At 55.4% G+C, this 17,261-nt stretch overlaps 1 protein-coding gene across 3 annotated transcripts in view; it reads left to right on the top strand.

Annotated features, from left to right (window-relative positions):
• PFKFB3 (6-phosphofructo-2-kinase/fructose-2,6-biphosphatase 3) overlaps positions 1 to 17,261 on the top strand; it is an 84,823-nt gene that overhangs the window by 55,741 nt on the left and 11,821 nt on the right. The window contains exons 1-10 of one of the 3 annotated variants that reach the window (XM_046678136.1): positions 834 to 1,281; positions 8,975 to 9,100; positions 10,023 to 10,119; positions 11,242 to 11,308; positions 11,861 to 11,935; positions 12,302 to 12,358; positions 14,332 to 14,456; positions 15,205 to 15,412; positions 15,636 to 15,782; positions 15,961 to 16,065. In XM_046678136.1, the coding sequence (XP_046534092.1) occupies positions 1,206 to 1,281; positions 8,975 to 9,100; positions 10,023 to 10,119; positions 11,242 to 11,308; positions 11,861 to 11,935; positions 12,302 to 12,358; positions 14,332 to 14,456; positions 15,205 to 15,412; positions 15,636 to 15,782; positions 15,961 to 16,065 (1,083 nt within the window). In that variant the 5' untranslated portion in view covers positions 834 to 1,205. Of the gene's footprint in view, positions 1 to 833; positions 1,282 to 8,974; positions 9,101 to 10,022; positions 10,120 to 11,241; positions 11,309 to 11,860; positions 11,936 to 12,301; positions 12,359 to 14,331; positions 14,457 to 15,204; positions 15,413 to 15,635; positions 15,783 to 15,960; positions 16,066 to 17,261 lie in introns of those variants that run through there. The other 2 variants (XM_046678134.1, XM_046678135.1) reach the window with 2 other exon arrangements.

Genomic DNA, 17,261 nt, shown 5'->3' with positions numbered 1-17,261 from the left:
TCTTGCCCAGCACCCCAGGCCCCTCAGCGGCCGGTCTTGGAGCCGGGGTTCCAGGTCTTGGGGCTGGGTATTGGGGCAGCAATGTTCAGCACAAGTCAAGGTTTCTAAGGGCTTCAGGAAAGTGGGCGGGGTGAGGACGAAGGACCAAGGAAGCCACCGCGCCGCGGGTGGTGGGGGTCGTGGTGGGGCAGACTCACAAGAATTATTAGGGAGCAGCTCTTGCAAGGAGGGACCCGGAGAGCTGTGCACCACGGGCGCTCTCAGCATCCTCCCTCGGGCTGCCATCTAGGGTAGCAGAGATCCCCCATTCCCCGTCCCCCCTAACCTCCCTCCAACCTTTAACCCTAAGCCCGGTTCTTCAACTTGACTGTGCCTGGCTCGGATCGCATGTTAAGAACGTGGAGTATCGGGGTCCCACTCCCAGAGAGGTCGAGTCTGTAGGAGGCATTCTAACCAGCATCCCAGGTGATTCAGCTGCGGACGTCCGCGGACCGCACTGCACGGCGCCGCTTCTTTCTTCCCAGCACCGTTGAGATGATTATTCTGGGAAGCTGTGCCTGTCGTCTCTAGGGGATGGTAAGAGTTGGCTCAGAGACCTTCGGCAAGGGCTCGGGTTAGGGCCTTACGAGAAGGACTGCAGGAGTAGGGCGCGCTGCTGTCGCCGGCCTGCAGGGGGCGCCCCCAGGCCATCTCCTGGCTTGCCCACCCCCTCTCCCCACGTGCAAGGGGGCTGAAACCCGAGGAATGCGTCCCCGCCCCGAGGCTGACGTGTGCGGGTGCGTCGCTGCCGCCGCGACTCTTAAAAGCACGGGCGGAGCGCGGGGCATCCTAGCAGAGCTGGAGAGGAGGCCAGCGGGAGGAGAGGGCGGCAGACTCTAGCTTGCGCACGGGGACCGCGGCTGTCACTGCGCTCCGAGCATCCCGGGGGCTTCCCGAGTGGACGAGCCCGGCCTTGCGGGAGCTGCGGCTGCAGCCCCAGCCTTCTGCCCCTCTCGCAGCGCGCGTGCAGCTTCACGCCCCGGGCGAGCGTTCGTGATTTAGCACAAAGCACGTTTCCCAAAAGCAGCGCTAGGGAGAGCGCCCGGGCCGCGCTCCCGCGTACGCACCCCCTCTTGCCCTTTGTTTCGGGGGTCGACACGCTGCTTTCCTCCCCAAGTCTGAATTCTTCTCGAGGGGCGGAGAGCCGCCGAGGCTGGGCTGTGAAGATGCCCTTGGAGCTGACTCAGAGCCGGGTGCAGAAGATCTGGATCCCCGTCGACCACCGTCCCTCCCTGCCCAGATGTGAGTGCAGATGTGCGCGGGGCCGGGTTGCAGGGGAAGAGCGCGCCGCGTGGAGAGCGAGGCCATTGTGTGGCCGGCCCCGGCGGGGCGCTTTTGTGCCAACTCTCCTCCTCCGGCGCTCTCGTGCGGAGCCGGGCGCCGCCCTCCACCGCTGTCCCCGCGGGCCGGGGCCGGACGACCCCTGCTCCTCCCCAGCGCGCCGCCGGGTTCCGCCACCCTCGCGGCGGAGAGGGGTCGGCGGTGGCGCGGGGCGGGGACGGCGCGGGCTCCGGCGCGGCTGGGCGCGGGCGCTGCTCCTCCCCTGGCCGGCGTCGGGGGCGCTGTGGCCCGGCCGGCGGCAGCGCGGGGCTCCGCTCGCCTCCCCCGGGTCTCCGCTCCGGAGCGCCGGCGGCGGGAAGCGCAGGGCGCTGCGGAAAGCCTTTGCTGCGAGGACGCTTGGGAAGGGGCGCCCGCGTGTCGCCAGCCCGGGCCACCCTCCTGGGCGCCTGCCGGGCCGGGAACGGCCGAGGGACGCGGCCGCTCGCACGTGCCGCACCTCCTCGGGGCTCTCCACCCCTTCTTCTGTCTCTCTCCCCTCCTCCCTCCTTCCTTCTCCTCTATTTCCACCCGCTCTCCGCCTTTCTATGTATTTCCATCTCTTGTTTCTTTCTCCTCCTTTCTAATCTCCTTTACTTCTCTTTATATTTCTATCTTCTCTCTTTTTACTTCTCTTTCTCCACTTTCTCTCTTTCCTTCGTTGTATTCTATTCCTTCGCCTCTCTCCCTCCCTCCCTCTCCCCGCTCCCACCTCCAGCTCCTGTGCTGGGGGCCACGAGAGAGCTGCTTGGAAAGCAAGCCTTTGCCCCCGGTTTGGGAAGGGTCTGTGGGTCGGTGACTGCACACTTGGCAGCGTTTCACACGCACGCACACACTCCTCCGTGCTCGGAATTTGCTGGCAGTTCCCCTCCCCGCCTGTCGCGGGCCATAAACGCTTTGGAAAGGTTTATCTTGGGCTGGGTCCCTAGCTGCGGAGAGAGCCACCTCTTAGAAAAAAGGTTTGAAAGTGGCACCTTCTCCAGGTTACCCGCCCATCAGGTGGATAGGGTCTAGCAGGAGTGATGGGTGTTTCTCTGGAGGCCCAGTCACCTTGCCTGACAGTAAACGGAGGACCCCAGGGGCAAACCCTCAAGGTGGCTTCTAGGCATCGTTGGTGCCTGAGTACGAGGCAGCCTGCTGGCCTCTGCTGCCACGTTCCTCAGGGAATGGTCACCGAGGCCACCAGGACTGCTCGCTGCCTCTGGCTTTGCCCAGGTCTGAACACCACCTCCCGCCCCCCAGACCTGCCCTGGGGAGTGGGGAGCTCTGGCCCTGTGGTGCTGCTACGTCATCCTGGTGACGGGACCTGGCAAAGCGCTCCCGACACAGGGGGCTGCTCCTTCATCTGCCTGTCGCTTCTGCGGGACCCACGGGTTCTGGGGGCTGCAGAAACCTTAAGGAGCTCTAGGTTTCTTTGCACGGTGGCCAAGGCTAGAGGCTTTTTCAGGTCTGTTTCTTGTTCCGCCACCCTTTTGGATAGACTCTTAAACAGCTTGCTAAACTGGGGCTGACCACGGTCTGGGTGTGTTTCTGTAAAACCTGTTGCTCGTGAGGATGGCAGCGCCTTAAATCCTGAGGGAGGTTTGGCCACCGTGAGCTGCAGAAACAACCCCGCCCTTTTTGACTTTTGAATAAAAGATATTTATGCAGCACTTTGTAAACTGTCATTGGTCATACAACTAGACGTTGGTTCCCTCTGTGTGTAAATTTGTATAAATGCATCTGTAGGTATGTGTGTACACACGCACACACATTTGGTAGTCCCCTGAGGTTCAAGGTGGCGGGGTGGCATCTGGGAGCAATGACCGTGAGGCTCGGTGCAGAGGCTGCTGAGATTAGATTGGCTGGCGTTCGCTCAGCCGTGTAATTTCAAGGGACACAAGTGTGCAGCGATGTTTCCTGCCTCCAGGCTTCGGAGACCCATCCATTAGACTCTATCAGTCTGCACGTCTCACACGCAGAGGAGAGATTTGCTTAAAAATCCCTGTCAGAACCATTCAGAGTTTGGTGCGGTGGGGGGGTGGGGGGGACGGTTTGCTAAAGCTGATGGATTAAGGCTTGTCTCCGCCCTCTCCTGGAATCCCTGTGCCTGGCTCTGGGCTGTCGGCTCTGACACCATCTGCCTTATAAAAATATCTGCAGCTGGATATTTATTACATGCCCTTATTCGAGTAGTGGTCTCGTTCTTGGTTTATGTAGTCACCGTTAGCTCTCATTGGAATAGAGAAAAGAGGATTTATTTTTTCAGCCTTTTTCCTGATTCTCCCCCTGCCCCTTTACTGCCACTTGGAACATTGGATGGATTTTCTTATTCCAAAACCTGTTACCGTCTTTCTAAATGGAGTCCTAATCGGGGGTCTGCATCAGATGCCCCTGAGGTTTATTAACAAAATGAGGGTGTGAAGGATCTTACTGTCCACATACCAGGAACGGTAAGACCACAACAGAAAGCCCCAGGTGGATTCGTTTGATGATGTTCCTTCCTCCGAAGCATGTCAATTGGGTGCCCCATTGCTGCACTCACGTTGTGATAAATGCGTCTTACAAAACCTGCAGCTTCCTTCACATGCAGGCCGTAACTCGGGGAGACTTCCTGAATCGGTGAATCAGCTTCATCGATGAGGAAGTAAATTATTGACGGACAGCAGCTGGCTCTCCTTTCTGTTTGTCATCGCTGAAAGTCGAGAGCCTTTGCGTGGGAGGCCCTGCTCCTTTGGGCGAGTTATTGATCAACTCAGAACCTCAGCTTCTTCATCTATAAAGTAGGTTACATCCTGTCCACAGATAGAAAGATTTTCATCTCAATAGTCTTAAACCCTCTGATGGTATTCTAACTTAAATAAGGAAAAGAGGGGGATGTTCAAGAGAAATCCCTGCCTTATCCTTGGGCGGCCACTACAGTTTATAATGGTGATTCTCCACCCTGGCTGCACCTTAGAATCATTTGGGGGAGATTTTGAAAAAAAAAAATCCATACTGGTACCCCAAGCCGAGTTAGACTTGCTGCAGCTGTGCCCCGGGCATCCTATTTTTAAAAAGCTCCTTAGGTCCAGCCGCTGGTGGGGAACCACTAGTTTAGGAAAGAGCCCTCGAAGGATTTCAGGTGAGAAGGACCTAGGTGAGCCCCAGTTCTGTTCCTTACTACTCTCATCACTTGTGGGTCTTCGTTTCCCCGCGTCTAGAAGGATGAAAGCCACATGGCTGATACTGCCTGGGCAGGCGGCCGCTGGTAGGAGGCATTTCACACATATTGTCAAATGAGTCAGTAAAACGCCCAGCCCCTCCCTATTGCTGGCAGAGACCACCTCGGGTTGGAAGGGCCATTTCTTGGGCAAAGTATGAATTAAAATGTGCATGCAAAGGAAGGAATGAGGACAGTACGCATCAAACTCTATAGCAGAGCTTTGCAAAGAGGTTTCGCTTAGCTGAGTTGTCCCCATCCCGCAAGTCCTCAGGCCCAGCCCCCTGGGGCAAGCTCACTTCCATGTTGATTCCTAACATTAACTAGTAAGCAGACCCTGGGCTGATGTGGGCCCAGGAGAGGGTTTGTGTCCAGTGGACGACAGTCAAGGGTCCGTCATCGCTTTCTGGGCTTGCATTCCATTCTCCCAGGGCGTAGCGCGTGAAGCCTGTTTCCCAGAGAGCCCCTTGGAGGTGCTGATGTAGCTGCAGGGCACAGCAGGTCTTTCTGTGCTGCATCCGCTTGCCTGGCCTGGTGGGGGTAGGTCAGGGCAATCGAAATCCCGTCAGGCAGTTCGGGGGCCTGACCCCGTGTGTAGATGCCACTCGCCATCTGTCTGAAACAGCCCTTTCCACTGGTTCCCCTGGAAGTCGTCATTGATCCATAACTTGTCTGCGGTAGAAAAGAGCACCAATGACTTGGCGTCTTTTTGAGGTCACCATGGCGGGGCACCTCTGGGTAGAAGAAAGCTTGCAGGAGCTACGGGAGCAACAGCAAAGTGCCTTCCAACGGTTTATTTTATTTTCTGAGCCTGAGTTGTGGGTGTCAGTGTCGGGGGTGAGGCTGGCTGTCGAGGGCCTGCCTGTGTGAGTGAATTACACGTGATCAGAGAAGTTAGCAGCTTCATCCGGGGAGTAGGGCTGGAATCGGAACCCGAGAATGTGGCCTGTGTCCAGGGCCCTGACTCATCCAGCTGATCATTTCCAGGATTGGCTACTCAGCTCACCATAGGCTGCTGCTCGCCTCGCTCACCAGCTGGGCTCCTGGTCATCCTCTGCTTTCCTGGATCCACGGATGTGCAGGGAACTAGCACATTATGGACCAGCCCAACCGAGTGGCTGGCGGTGGTCGGTCAGGTCCTAACTTAGGTGCTACCGGGGATGCTGACCCAGCTACCCAGTTCAAGCCCAGCCCCACAGCCAGCTGCGGCCCCAGGGCCAGTGCTCTCTATACGGACGTCTGCTCTGCTGTCATCGTGGCATTTGTCATGCTCCAAAATGATCTTGTGTGTTTCTTTGCTTGTATGTTGTCTGCCCCTGACCCCAGACTGGAAGCTTCTCATACAGTGATTGCGTCCACACGTGCTCACGTGCTCTGTGCTCACAGGGCACCCGGCACATGTGTCCGCTGAGTGAGGGAGTACTTGTAATGACGTTGGAGAGTGGAGGGTCAGCTCCCGGACCTCGGTGACTTTCCATGAGCTCTTACTCAAGCGATGGCCTTAACCACGGGTGACACTTTTAGCCTGAGCCCCCCCCCCCCAAACTGCAGTTGCTTCTTTATACCCGAAACATGGTGAACATCTGCATCCCCTTATACACATTTATGCCAACATCACGTTTCAGCATAAAAACTTTTCTTTTTGTGAAAAAGAAGTTAAAATATTAAACAGTTGTATAAGATGAGATGAAACACGCAAGTACCTTCTGGAACATCTTGTGTTCGACTCTGTACTTCTCACCCCTCATCCCTGTGCTGTTGGGGAAGAGGAGGAAAAGGCGGAGCTCCAGGGAAGATGGTGCGAGAGGTGGGAGGGGGCTCTCCTTTTCAAAAAGGTCCACAGAGACGAAGAAACTCAGGGTCTAGGGGAAACTGAGGCAGAGGCAGGTGCTTATAGGACCACAAAAGCCCTTGGGATGTGCTGTGAGTTTTAAAAAGAGGAGGGAAGGACGAAGGAGAGTAAGACTCAAAACTTTCGGCAAAATGTGGTGCGGCTTCCCTGCTCTGCTGGGGACCCAGGACTCCTGGGCGGAGCGATGGCTGCAGCCACCTCTGACGGTATCCCCTACAGCTGCTTCGACTTCTGCCAGAAGCCACAGGACTAGGGAGGGTGCCTTTTGCTTTACCAAATAAGGGAGCAATGGTTTATTTCGGTTTGAGATTCAACCTGCGTTTTTGGCTTAAGAGATTTACTCTGCCGTGTCTTTATGACTTTTTCCTCTCCCAGAGCCTCTCTTGCTGGAGGGAATTTGTGCAGATGACTAGTGGATCATAGAACGAATCCCTGATTGCATAAGTCGGTCAGCCCCTGTCTGCGCTTCCTTGGCGTGAGGCCAGCGCAAATGTGCCATGCCTGTGCGCAGCTGAGAGAGAGCGTGTGTCCGTCCATCTCTGCACGTTCAGATGCCCTTGGGAGCAGTGGCACCGTGGGGACATCAGATGAGATGAGGGGAAAACCAGTGGCTTGGGAGAAGGATTAGTGGAGTATTGTTTCCAGGAACCCGGGAGGACTCTTCAACAGTCTTCTCCTTTGTCACCTGCAGCTGCCACAATGTGTGCAGCAGGGTGTGTCTTGTGTCCCCGCGGTTTTCCCGGAGGCCGTCACCTTTCTCTGCTTGCCCCTTGGGACTCAGGGCGCTGCTTTGCTCCACTCACACGCTCACACCGGGCAGGACAGCTCCTCTGTTTTCTAGGAACTGGTTTGTTCCTGGCCACTGGGAGCCGAGGAATCCAGCCAAGGGCTTTGTGGCTCCGGAATGTCTCCCGGCCTCCTGCTGGCCTGTCTTCCTTTTCCTCTCTCTGCATGGAGAAGGTGGCTGATGGTGTGCAAAGATGGAAGGAGGAACAGCTCTGTATGTCGTGCTGGCTTCCTCTCTGCCTCCAGCCTCCAGGTCCAGGAGGCAGATCCTAGGCCAGCACTAAGGGCATGTGACCTTAGTTTGGTCACCAGCCCAAGTGTGGGACCATGTTGGCGCATCCAGCTTAAGAGGAGGCGTCTTGCTTTGAGCTTGTGCCTGTCGGTGGCCTGGTGGCCTTCTCTCCTCCCCCGTGGGCCCTCACCTGCTTCGAGAGAGGCACAGCCCTCTCTGAGTCTGCCGTCTGCCTAGCCTGGGTGCAGCCGGAGCAGCCTGGCCTGCACCCGTGTGGCCGGTGCTGGGCGCGCTGCCGCATGGCTGATGAGGAGAGCTGGGCAGTGCTGCCTGGCTGGGAGCAGGTGGCCGGTCTGTTGCTCCCAGTGAGCACCCTTGTCACTAGGATGCCAGGGTCGCCTGAGAGTCTCAGGGCAAGATGCCAGCCAGGGAAATACAGTGGCTTAAATGTCCGGAACAGGGTTTTGGGCTGTTCTCTTGAAAACCCAGTGAAAGCCTCTCTCCCTGGCGTTTTGCTTATTGAGATTACGAGGAACATGGAGCTTCCCAGGGCCCTGCTTGGGGTGTGGTGACCTGGAGCTTCGGAGGCCCAGTGACCTGCCAGCCCTTCCACAGGGCTCTGGCATCCATCGAAACTTGGAAAGGGAGGAGCAGGAAAGGGCAGGAGAGTCTCAGGGACAGGACTTTATCTGTCACCCTTTCTGGGGAGCCAGCATTCTAGGTCCCTGACCTACTTTCATTTAATAAACTCTTACTTTTTACAATTGCCTTCTTTAAAAGGTGGTTGTGGGGTTTTTTGTGCATGTGTGGTGAGGAAGATTGGCCCTGAGCTAACATCTGTTGCCAATCTTCCTCCTTTTTTTTTCCTCCCCAAAGCCCCAGCACATAGTTATATATCCTGGTTGTAAGTCATTCTACTTCTTCTATGTGGGACACCACCCCTCACGGCTTGATGAGTGGTGCACAGGTCCGTGCCCAGGATCCAAACTTGAGAACACCAGACTGCCAGCGTAGCATGTGAACTTAACCATTCAGCCATGGGGCTGGCCCCCTAAAAGTTATTTTTTTAAGAAGGCCGCTCAGACCTACTGTGTAGAGGGTGGGAAATTGATGCTTGGCTTCTCTCTGTATTTTGACTCCGGGGGCCCGTTTCCTGTTGCTACCTGCTACCTCGATTTACATATTGCATTTGGAAAGCCCTCTCCGATTGTTAACCTCACCCTCCTTGGTGTTGGGAGTCCCTTGCTTACACTCCCAGGGGTGCTTTCCGCTCTGGGGTTGGCCACCAGTTCCCTGGCTGGGTTTAGGGCTGCCCTTTTGAATTTGGGGTTGAGTGGGTCCCTGCCACGCATTTCCTGAAAACAAGATGGAGCTGCAAGGTGTGACGGCCGGGCTCTGGCCACCAGGGGGCCCTAGTCCCGCTGGATTGTAAAATGCCAGGGCCTCCGAGGTGGGAATGAAACAGGAATTTCTGTGGAATCCTTTAGAGTTTGTTGTGGGGCACAGGAGTTTGCTCGTCACCACGTGCCGCTTCATCCATGCCGCCTTTCTTTGTTGCCCTTCGCAGCCTGTGGGCCGAAGCTGACCAACTCCCCCACGGTGATCGTCATGGTGGGCCTCCCAGCCCGGGGTAAGACGTACATCTCCAAGAAGCTGACTCGCTACCTCAACTGGATTGGTGTCCCCACAAAAGGTGAGGCCTTGTCTGAGGGCCTGGGCGGTCCCAACAGGTACCGGGACCCTGCTCGCTAGCCCCCTGCGACCCAAGAAAATGGCCCTTCCATTTCCAGCTGCTGGGGCTCCCCTTGGGGGCCACTCTTGGGCTGGTCTGTCCTATGTAGTGGGGGGACTGTTTTCGGCTGCATCACCCACCACGTGGTAGACACACCCTGACTTTGTGTTGGGACTTTTCTCACTGGCCTCTCTTACTCCCACGGCCCTGAACCCTGCCACCACCACCCCCGCCCCAATTCCTTAGGATGCCTTTTCCAGCCACCACGGTCTGTGCAGTTCTTTTTCCTTTAAATTCCCCTGGCACTCCGTTGTGACATTCCTTCCTCTACTGACTGTCACAACGTGCTCTATACCATTGATTGTATTTTTATGACTCTTTGCCTGCTCTTCCCAAGTACATGGGAAACGTCTCAAGGATGGGGACTAATGTTCACATTTGCTGTCCCCCACTGTGTGGTGTCCAGTAAGTGCCCATTGGGCTGTTGCGTCAGAAGAATGGCTGGTTTGGACCCGTGTGTGTGTGTGAGACCCCACTCTCTCCCGGGTACTGTTGGCAGAAATCCTTGCCCTTGTTTTTGCTAGATGTGTGGCTACCACCTGTTCTCACGGTCTCAGCCTCAAGCCCAAGGCTGGATTGGAGACTAGGCCACAGGAAACAACCTCCAGAACAGCAGGCCACCGCGAGCGGTGTTTGGTCTGGGGAAGCTGGGCTGCCGTATAGGTGGACGTGAGCACTGGACGTGGAGTCCACTCTCTGGTCTCCATGAATTGTCAGAATCTCGCTCATGTTAGCATTGGCTTGTTGGCTTGGGTTCCTGTTTTGGAGACAGTGGCCCCTTCTTCCTGGGGTCAGCTGAGGGTCTTGTCCTCTCTGTCCGCAGTGTTCAATGTCGGGGAGTACCGCCGGGAGGCCGTGAAGCAGTACAGTTCCTACAACTTCTTTCGCCCTGACAATGAGGAGGCCATGAAAGTCCGGAAGTAAGGCCCGAGCTGCCGTGGGAACTTGGGTTTGGGTTTGCTTTGCTTTTTTCTCCTCCTCCCCACAGCCCCAGTGCACAGTTGTAAATCCTAGCTGTAAGTCATTCCAGTTCTTCCATGTGAGCTGCTGCCACAGCATGGCTACTGACAGACGGGTGGTGTGGTTCCAGGCCCGGGAACTGAACCCAGGCCGCTGAAGCCGTGAGAACACCGAACTTTAAGCAGTAGGCCGTAGTTTGCTTTGCTTTTTTAAAGCTAGATTTTGTAAGAGAAAGAGGAAGCTGGCCTGCGATGTGGCCGTCAGCTCCGGCCCCACCTCCGTGTGTACGGGCGAGTCTCTGCGGCTCACTGCTTTCATCCGCTCCCAGATGGTCTCATTCAGCCGCTGTGATACAGATCAACGACAATGGCTCATTAAGAACGAACAAAAGGGTTTTCATGGGACATCATCTGTTTACATTGAAAAGGATTTTTTTTAAGCCCAGGGTGATCATGAAACCCTAGTGCAGCCGCGTTCAACCCTGGCTGACCTTTAGAATCTGGGAGCTTGGAAAGATCCTGATGCCAGCCCTGCCCTAGATCAGTGCAGTGAGAATCTCTGGGCCAGCCCTGGGCATCGGCTTTTTTTTTTTTTTTTTCTTTTGAGGAAGATTAGCCCTGAGCTAGCATCTGCTGCCAATCCTCCTTTTTTTGCTGAGGAAGACTGGCCCTGAGCTAACATCCTTGCCCATCTTCCTCTACTTTTATATGTGGGATGCCTACCACAGCATGGCCTGACAGTGGTGCATAGGTCCACACCCAGGATCTGAACCGGCAAACCCTCGCTGCCAAAGTGGAGCACACGAACTTAACTGCTAGTCGCAGGGCCAGCCCTGGCATCAGCTTTTTTTAAAAGCTCTGGGGGATCTCAGTGTGCAGCCAGCCATGAGCCCCACTTCCAAGGGCGACTGCCGTCTGTCCAGGGCTCCGACTGGGAGCCTCTGGGCCCTGCCGCCCTGGCTGGCAGAGTGCTTTAGCAGCAGAGGGCAGTCTCTCTGTCTCGGGGGGGGAGCGGGGTTGCTGGGGCCGCCCCGGGCAGACAAGCTGGCTCTGATGTGAGGGCCCCTCCCCTGTGTGTTGCAGGCAGTGCGCTCTGGCTGCCTTGAGGGACGTCAAAAGTTACCTGACGAAGGAAAGCGGCCAAATTGCAGTAAGTTCTAGGAACGTGCCAGCTCCTGCTCCCATCCCGGAGCGGGGTGGTGCCCTGGAGAGAGTGCAGTGTAGGCGCTGGCCCGAGCGATGCCGGAGAGCCACGTGGGGACACGTCAGATCGGGACACATGCTTCTGGCCTGAGAGTTGAGGGAAGCAGGTGGCCAGAGCAGCACAGGGACCCGGAAGGCGGTTGGTGGGGGTGGCCTCGGGGACAGCCAGCTGGTCAGTCCTCCTCTGTGAGCAGCAGGGCAGCACCCGGCCCCTGGGCAGCTGCGGACGTGGTAGCCAGGGTCCCTTCAGTGCACCCTCCCCTGCATATTACTGTAGTCTCTTTGCTTTAATGACTGTTCCCGCCCTCCCCTTCTGTCCCTGAGTGCTGGAGGGGGTGGGAGACGGAAGAAAGAGGGCGGGGTGAGGGCAGGGCGCAGCCTCTCCCCTGGAACCCTGTTTGTGGCCTCTCCCTGAAAGTGTCGGGCCTGACCTGCTTGCTGGTTTGGCAAATACTGTTAAACTCATGTTGTCTGTGATGCCTGTCTTTCTCACGATCAGGTTTTCGATGCCACCAATACTACTAGAGAGAGGAGACACATGATCCTTCATTTTGCCAAAGAAAATGATTTCAAGGTGAGCCAAACTTGTTATCTTGCCTCGGAGTGCTCAGGAGCAAGGAAAACCCCTCAGGGATGGGCAGATTCCTGTGTCTGGAGCGCCTGGCTTTGCTCCGTGCTTGGTCCTCCACTCCCAGCTGCCCTGTTTTGCTGTCTATAGGTTGGGTCTTCCTGGTGAGGCTCTTAGGGTTGCCATGACTAGGGAGGGTGGGAGGGGACTTGGCATTGAGGGGGTGGTCCTTTTTATGTTTTGGGGGATTCATGAATGAATGGAGTCCTTCCTCCTCGAATGTGGTGAGAATATCACAGCCGATACCAAACTTGGCTCTTTGTGTTTACCGCATTTGTTGCTTCCTAATGTTTCTGTCTGGCTTCCTCCCAGGTGTTTTTCATCGAGTCCGTGTGCGATGACCCTAGGGTTGTAGCCTCCAACATCATGGTAAGACAACATAGGACCCCCACTCTAGTGTGGTAATCTGAGAGAAGTGGGAAGCCAGGTCAGGCCGGGAGACGGAACTAGATCCTGAGAACAAGCTGGCTCTCCCAGCTTGTTGCTGATGTTGTCTGAGAGGTGGGGTCCAGGTGGTCGGCTGTGGTAATTAACTTAGAGTCTTGTTCTGTGACCTGGACTGACCTTGTCTGGGGTCCTTTCAGTCAGTCGGCAGAAAGCAGTCTTTGTGGGGTACAGCAGATAAAGTGGGGGACCTGGAACAGTTTCTGTGGGTGGCGGAAGCTTGGCCATGGGGTGTTGACGGGGCTGCTTGGGGCAAAGGCACCTCACCCCTCCAGAAGGTGAAGGAGGTCCCTGGTAGGTAAGAATGGTCATGTATTGACAAGCCCACTGGACCTAGCAGAGTAAAGGCAGAATCCCCAAGTTTGGGAAAAATGGGTGTGGTAAAATTACCTTCTGGCTGATGTGTCTACAACATACCCTCCTCCCCTCCCCATGCCAAGGGGAGGTAGCCCCAATAAATTAAGGGTAATTGGCAGCTTAATTTGATTAATTCTTAAATTTTATCACTTGATAGCAATAGATCGTAAACAGAAACAGTTACTGTAATGACCTGACCACGAGTCACCTTCTTATGATGAAGATCGTTTTCTCTGCAGCTTAAATGCATCAGGATAAGACGTACCCGTGAGGCAGGCAGGTCTGATCCTCCTCCAGGGCACGCCGTGGCATTGCTTCATACAGGTGGCATCTTTCGAGGGATGCTGAGCGTTCATTAGCTTCTGCTATTGGCCTTTTCTCCAAGGCAGTGGGAATATTTACACGCATTTCTAAGACATGAGTTCATATTTCAGGAAGGGCTGTTCAGATTGTGGAAATCAGTCCAGAGTTGTTTCAGCCGGTCCAAAGGAAGAGGCTCAAAGGACAAGAAAACAGAAGTTGCCGTGATTGAAACAAAGGGTTTCGCTGTGTTTCTTTGGTTCGGTTTTACTAGTCCCACTTGGTAGTGAAGCCAAGTGCAGCTGCAGAATCGTTTCCCCAGTGAGCAGGCGCCGCGAGCTTGGCTGAGAGCCTGCCATTTATCTTGTACCCCATTAACGCATTTAGTCATTGGCCCCGACCCTCAGTATTCGCAAATCTCTTTCTCTGATTAAGCCTCAAAGCAACCGTGCAGCTTGGGCCCTTCCACGGCGCTCCTTATGTAGGAGGCCTAGCTACGGATTTTTGAACTTAGATTTTTTTGTTCTATTGTGGTCAAATATCCATAACATAAAATATACCATCCTCACCATTTTTAAGTGTTAATTCTGTGGCATTCGGCACATTCACGTGGTTGTGCAACCGCCGCCACCATCCACCTCCAGAACTTTGTCATCTTCCCAGACTGAACCTCTGCACCCACGAAACACAAACTCCCCGGTGACCTTGAACTTCTGGACAGCGGCTGCCTCTCTTTGATGGCTGCGGTAGTTGTTGAGGTGGAAGAGCAGATGCATTAAAAAATTCTAAGTTCCCCCTGAATCTGCCAGGTTTCTCAGGCCTATCGTTCAGTCACGGGAAAGGCGGGCCCGAGGATCAGTCCTCCCCATCTCCTTCCCACGAGAGCAGACCTTGCGGAGGGCTGGGCGTGTGGTCCAGGTGGAGATGCGGGCTGTCTGGGGTGACTGGCGACTGAATTGCTCCCAAATTGTGGCGCCTCCCGAGGCGTTCATTAGAATCCTCGTGGGTGTCCTGTCTCCATCCTTCCAGGCAGCGGTACTCTGCCGCGGCCGCCTTTCCCACGTCATCATCAGGTTATGACTCGATCCGAGGCGTCTCTTTTTCTCTCTTAAACGCTGGGTAGGATCATCGCTGTTCTGCGCCTGTCTGTGCTTTCCCTGTTTGCAAGCCCCAAATCCTGCTTCCTGTAAGCAGAAAGCCTTCCAGCGTGATTCATCAGCTGCCTCTTTGTGGTGTTCCAGGAAGTGAAAATCTCCAGCCCGGATTACCGAGACTGCAACTCGGCAGAAGCGATGGAGGACTTCATGAAGAGAATTACCTGCTACGAAGCCAGCTACCAGCCCCTCGACCCCGATCAGTGCGACAGGTAGTTCCTGAGAGCTGACTGTCCCCAGATCACCTGCTTTAGGGCTCTTAATGTTTTCTTGATGTTCCCACAACGCCTTTGCTCGTGAATACTGTCACAAAGTTTCTTTTAAAATGTCTTTTAGAAAATCCCTGATTCCGTATTCAGTGTGGATATTTCAGACCCTAACTGTGTAAAAGCCTGGGAAGTGAATATCTGACCCAGTCTTGCTACTTGGATATTTCCTTCCTTTGTTTTTTGCTTTTTTTTTGGTGAGGAAGATTTGTCCTGAGCTAACATCTGTTGCCAATGCTCCTCTTTTTTTGCTTGAGGAAGATTAGCCCTGAGCTGACATTTGTACCAGTCTTCCTCTACTTTGTGGGATGCTGCCACAGCGTGGCTGATGAGTGGAGTAGGTCCATGCCCAGGGTTTGAATCCACGAACCTGGGCCACCAAAGTGGAGTGTGTAGAACTTTAACCACTTAGCCATGGGGCCAGCCCCTCCGGGTTTTTTTTCCCCTGTTCTCTTGCTTTTTTTCTTCCTCTTCTGGGGAGCCAGCCAGCCTCCTGACCACACACTGCTGTAGGTACTGCCCACGCACATTCTCTGACTCTCCAAGAAAGGAGATTCTGTCTGTGCCCTCAGGTTGCTGCAGCCAGCTGCTGGAGTCGTGTTGGGGCTGATTCTCTGCAGTTGGCCCGGGGCCGGAGGACTTGCTGGTCTGACCCGCTGGGGTGTTCTGACCCGCTGGTCGTCTTCCCGTGCAGGGACCTGTCGCTGATCAAGGTGATCGACGTGGGCCGGCGGTTCCTGGTGAACAGAGTGCAGGACCACATCCAGAGCCGCATCGTGTATTACCTGATGAACATCCACGTGCAGCCTCGCACCATCTACCTGTGTCGGCATGGCGAGAGCGAGCACAACCTCCAGGGCAAGATCGGAGGGGACTCAGGCCTGTCCAGCAGGGGCAGGAAGGTAGGAGGGGAGCAGGGGCAAGGCAGGAAGCTGAGGGGTGGGGGGTGGTATGTGTGTGAAGGGCGGGGCCTCCTGGGGCTTTGGGGAGTTGCTTTCAGGCTCTTCTTCGCCATTCTAATGACGGCAGAGCGACCGTCCCTAATGTGAACGGGCACGAGTCCTCTGCTGCCCCAGGAGGGGCAGGAGCCTGGAGTCCAGTGTGTGTCCCTCTCGTCCCTCTCAGTTTGCCAACGCCCTGAGCAAGTTCGTGGAGGAGCAGAACCTGAAGGACCTCAAGGTGTGGACCAGCCAGCTGAAAAGTACCATCCAGACCGCCGAAGCCCTCCGGCTGCCCTACGAGCAGTGGAAGGCGCTCAACGAAATCGACGCCGTGAGTCCCGGGTCTGGCTGGGCCGTGGGGGTGGGAGCAAGAGGGCACGGGGGCCTCTTCCCGTCGAATCCTAGAAATCCTGAGAGCTCTTTCAGATCTGCACGTGCCGCGTTGTGACCAGCTCGAGGTGGCTGTTAGGGGCGTGTTCCCCCAGGTGACCTCTGGGTGTTTCCACCAGGGTGTTTGTGAGGAGATGACCTACGAGGAGATCAAGGACACCTACCCCGAGGAATATGCTCTGCGCGAGCAGGACAAGTACTATTACCGCTACCCCACTGGGGAGGTACGTGTGCCCGCCCTCACTTCCGTCTCTAGTCAGCTGTTCATCCTGTGGATGATGGTCGGGTGTTGTTGGTCTGTGCTGGGTGTGGAGGAGCTCACGATGGTCCTTCCAAGGCCAAGGGTGTGGGCCGGGCCAAGAGGGGGCTGCTGGGGAGCCACACGGAACCGTTAGTGGTGACTAATGGTGCACAGCGAACCACGCTGTGCCAGCTCCGGGCCAGAAGGGCTCTTGCATCCAGCGTCCTCATTCTCTTTGGATGCTTGTCCCTGGCACACTCCCCTTTGCATCAGGTCTTCCTGAGTCGAGTCTGTAAGCAGAAACAGAGGAAGCACAGCTGTATTTTTCCCTGAGCCATGCGTTTCTCTAATGACACGTAAAGATGTGGGAGAAAAGGGTGATCATGGCTGATGATTCAGTCGACACAAGGGTTTCCCCTTGACTGTAGGCCAGATGGCAGACGTGTCCTCTCACGTCCCTTGTGCTGCCCGCATCGACACTGATGGCGGGCGTTCCCCATGTCGTGTGTGACCCACTTTGGCTGAGTGAGCAGCTGCTTGGAGCTCTGGAGGGAGAGTCCAGAAGGCAGACGGTGCTCGGGGCTCTGCAGCCCTCGGCGTGGTGACACCTAGCGGGCGTCCTTGCCGTCTTGGCCCATCTCAGGATTTATCGTATCTCTGCTCCCTCATGCCCAAGGCTCTGTCCTGTGGTGTAACCCTGGCCCTCGTCCCTTGGCACCTGGCTAATAAGGAAGGGGGCAGGCAGAGGGACACACCGGCGTGTGTGGGAGCCTTCGTGGTCTTAAAAGTCACAGGGTTACCCCCTTCTTTTTGAGTTTATTTTTGTTGAGATAAAATTTACATAATATAAAATTCACCATTTTAACCATCTTAAAGTATACAGTTTCAGTGATTTTTTAGTATATTCATAATACTGTGCAACCATCACCACTAATTCTAGAACATTCTATCACTCCAGAAAGAAACCCGAGCCTGTTAGCAGTCAGTCCCGATTTCCCCTACCCCAAGCCCCTGGCAACCAGGAATCTACCTTCCATCTCTCTGGATTTGCCTGTTCTGGACGTTTCACCTAAATGGAATCCTTCACGCTGTGGTCTTTTGTGTCTGGCTTCTTTCACTTAGGGTAAACGTTTTCTGGGTTCATCCGCGTCATAGCGTGAGTCAGGACTTGGTTCCCTC

The sequence above is a fragment of the Equus quagga genome, chromosome 12 (genome assembly GCF_021613505.1).
Source record: "Equus quagga isolate Etosha38 chromosome 12, UCLA_HA_Equagga_1.0, whole genome shotgun sequence".
Classification (NCBI taxonomy): Eukaryota; Metazoa; Chordata; class Mammalia; order Perissodactyla; family Equidae; genus Equus; species Equus quagga.
Note: the sequence above shows the minus strand (reverse complement) of the source record. Positions and strands in the feature narration are given on the sequence as shown.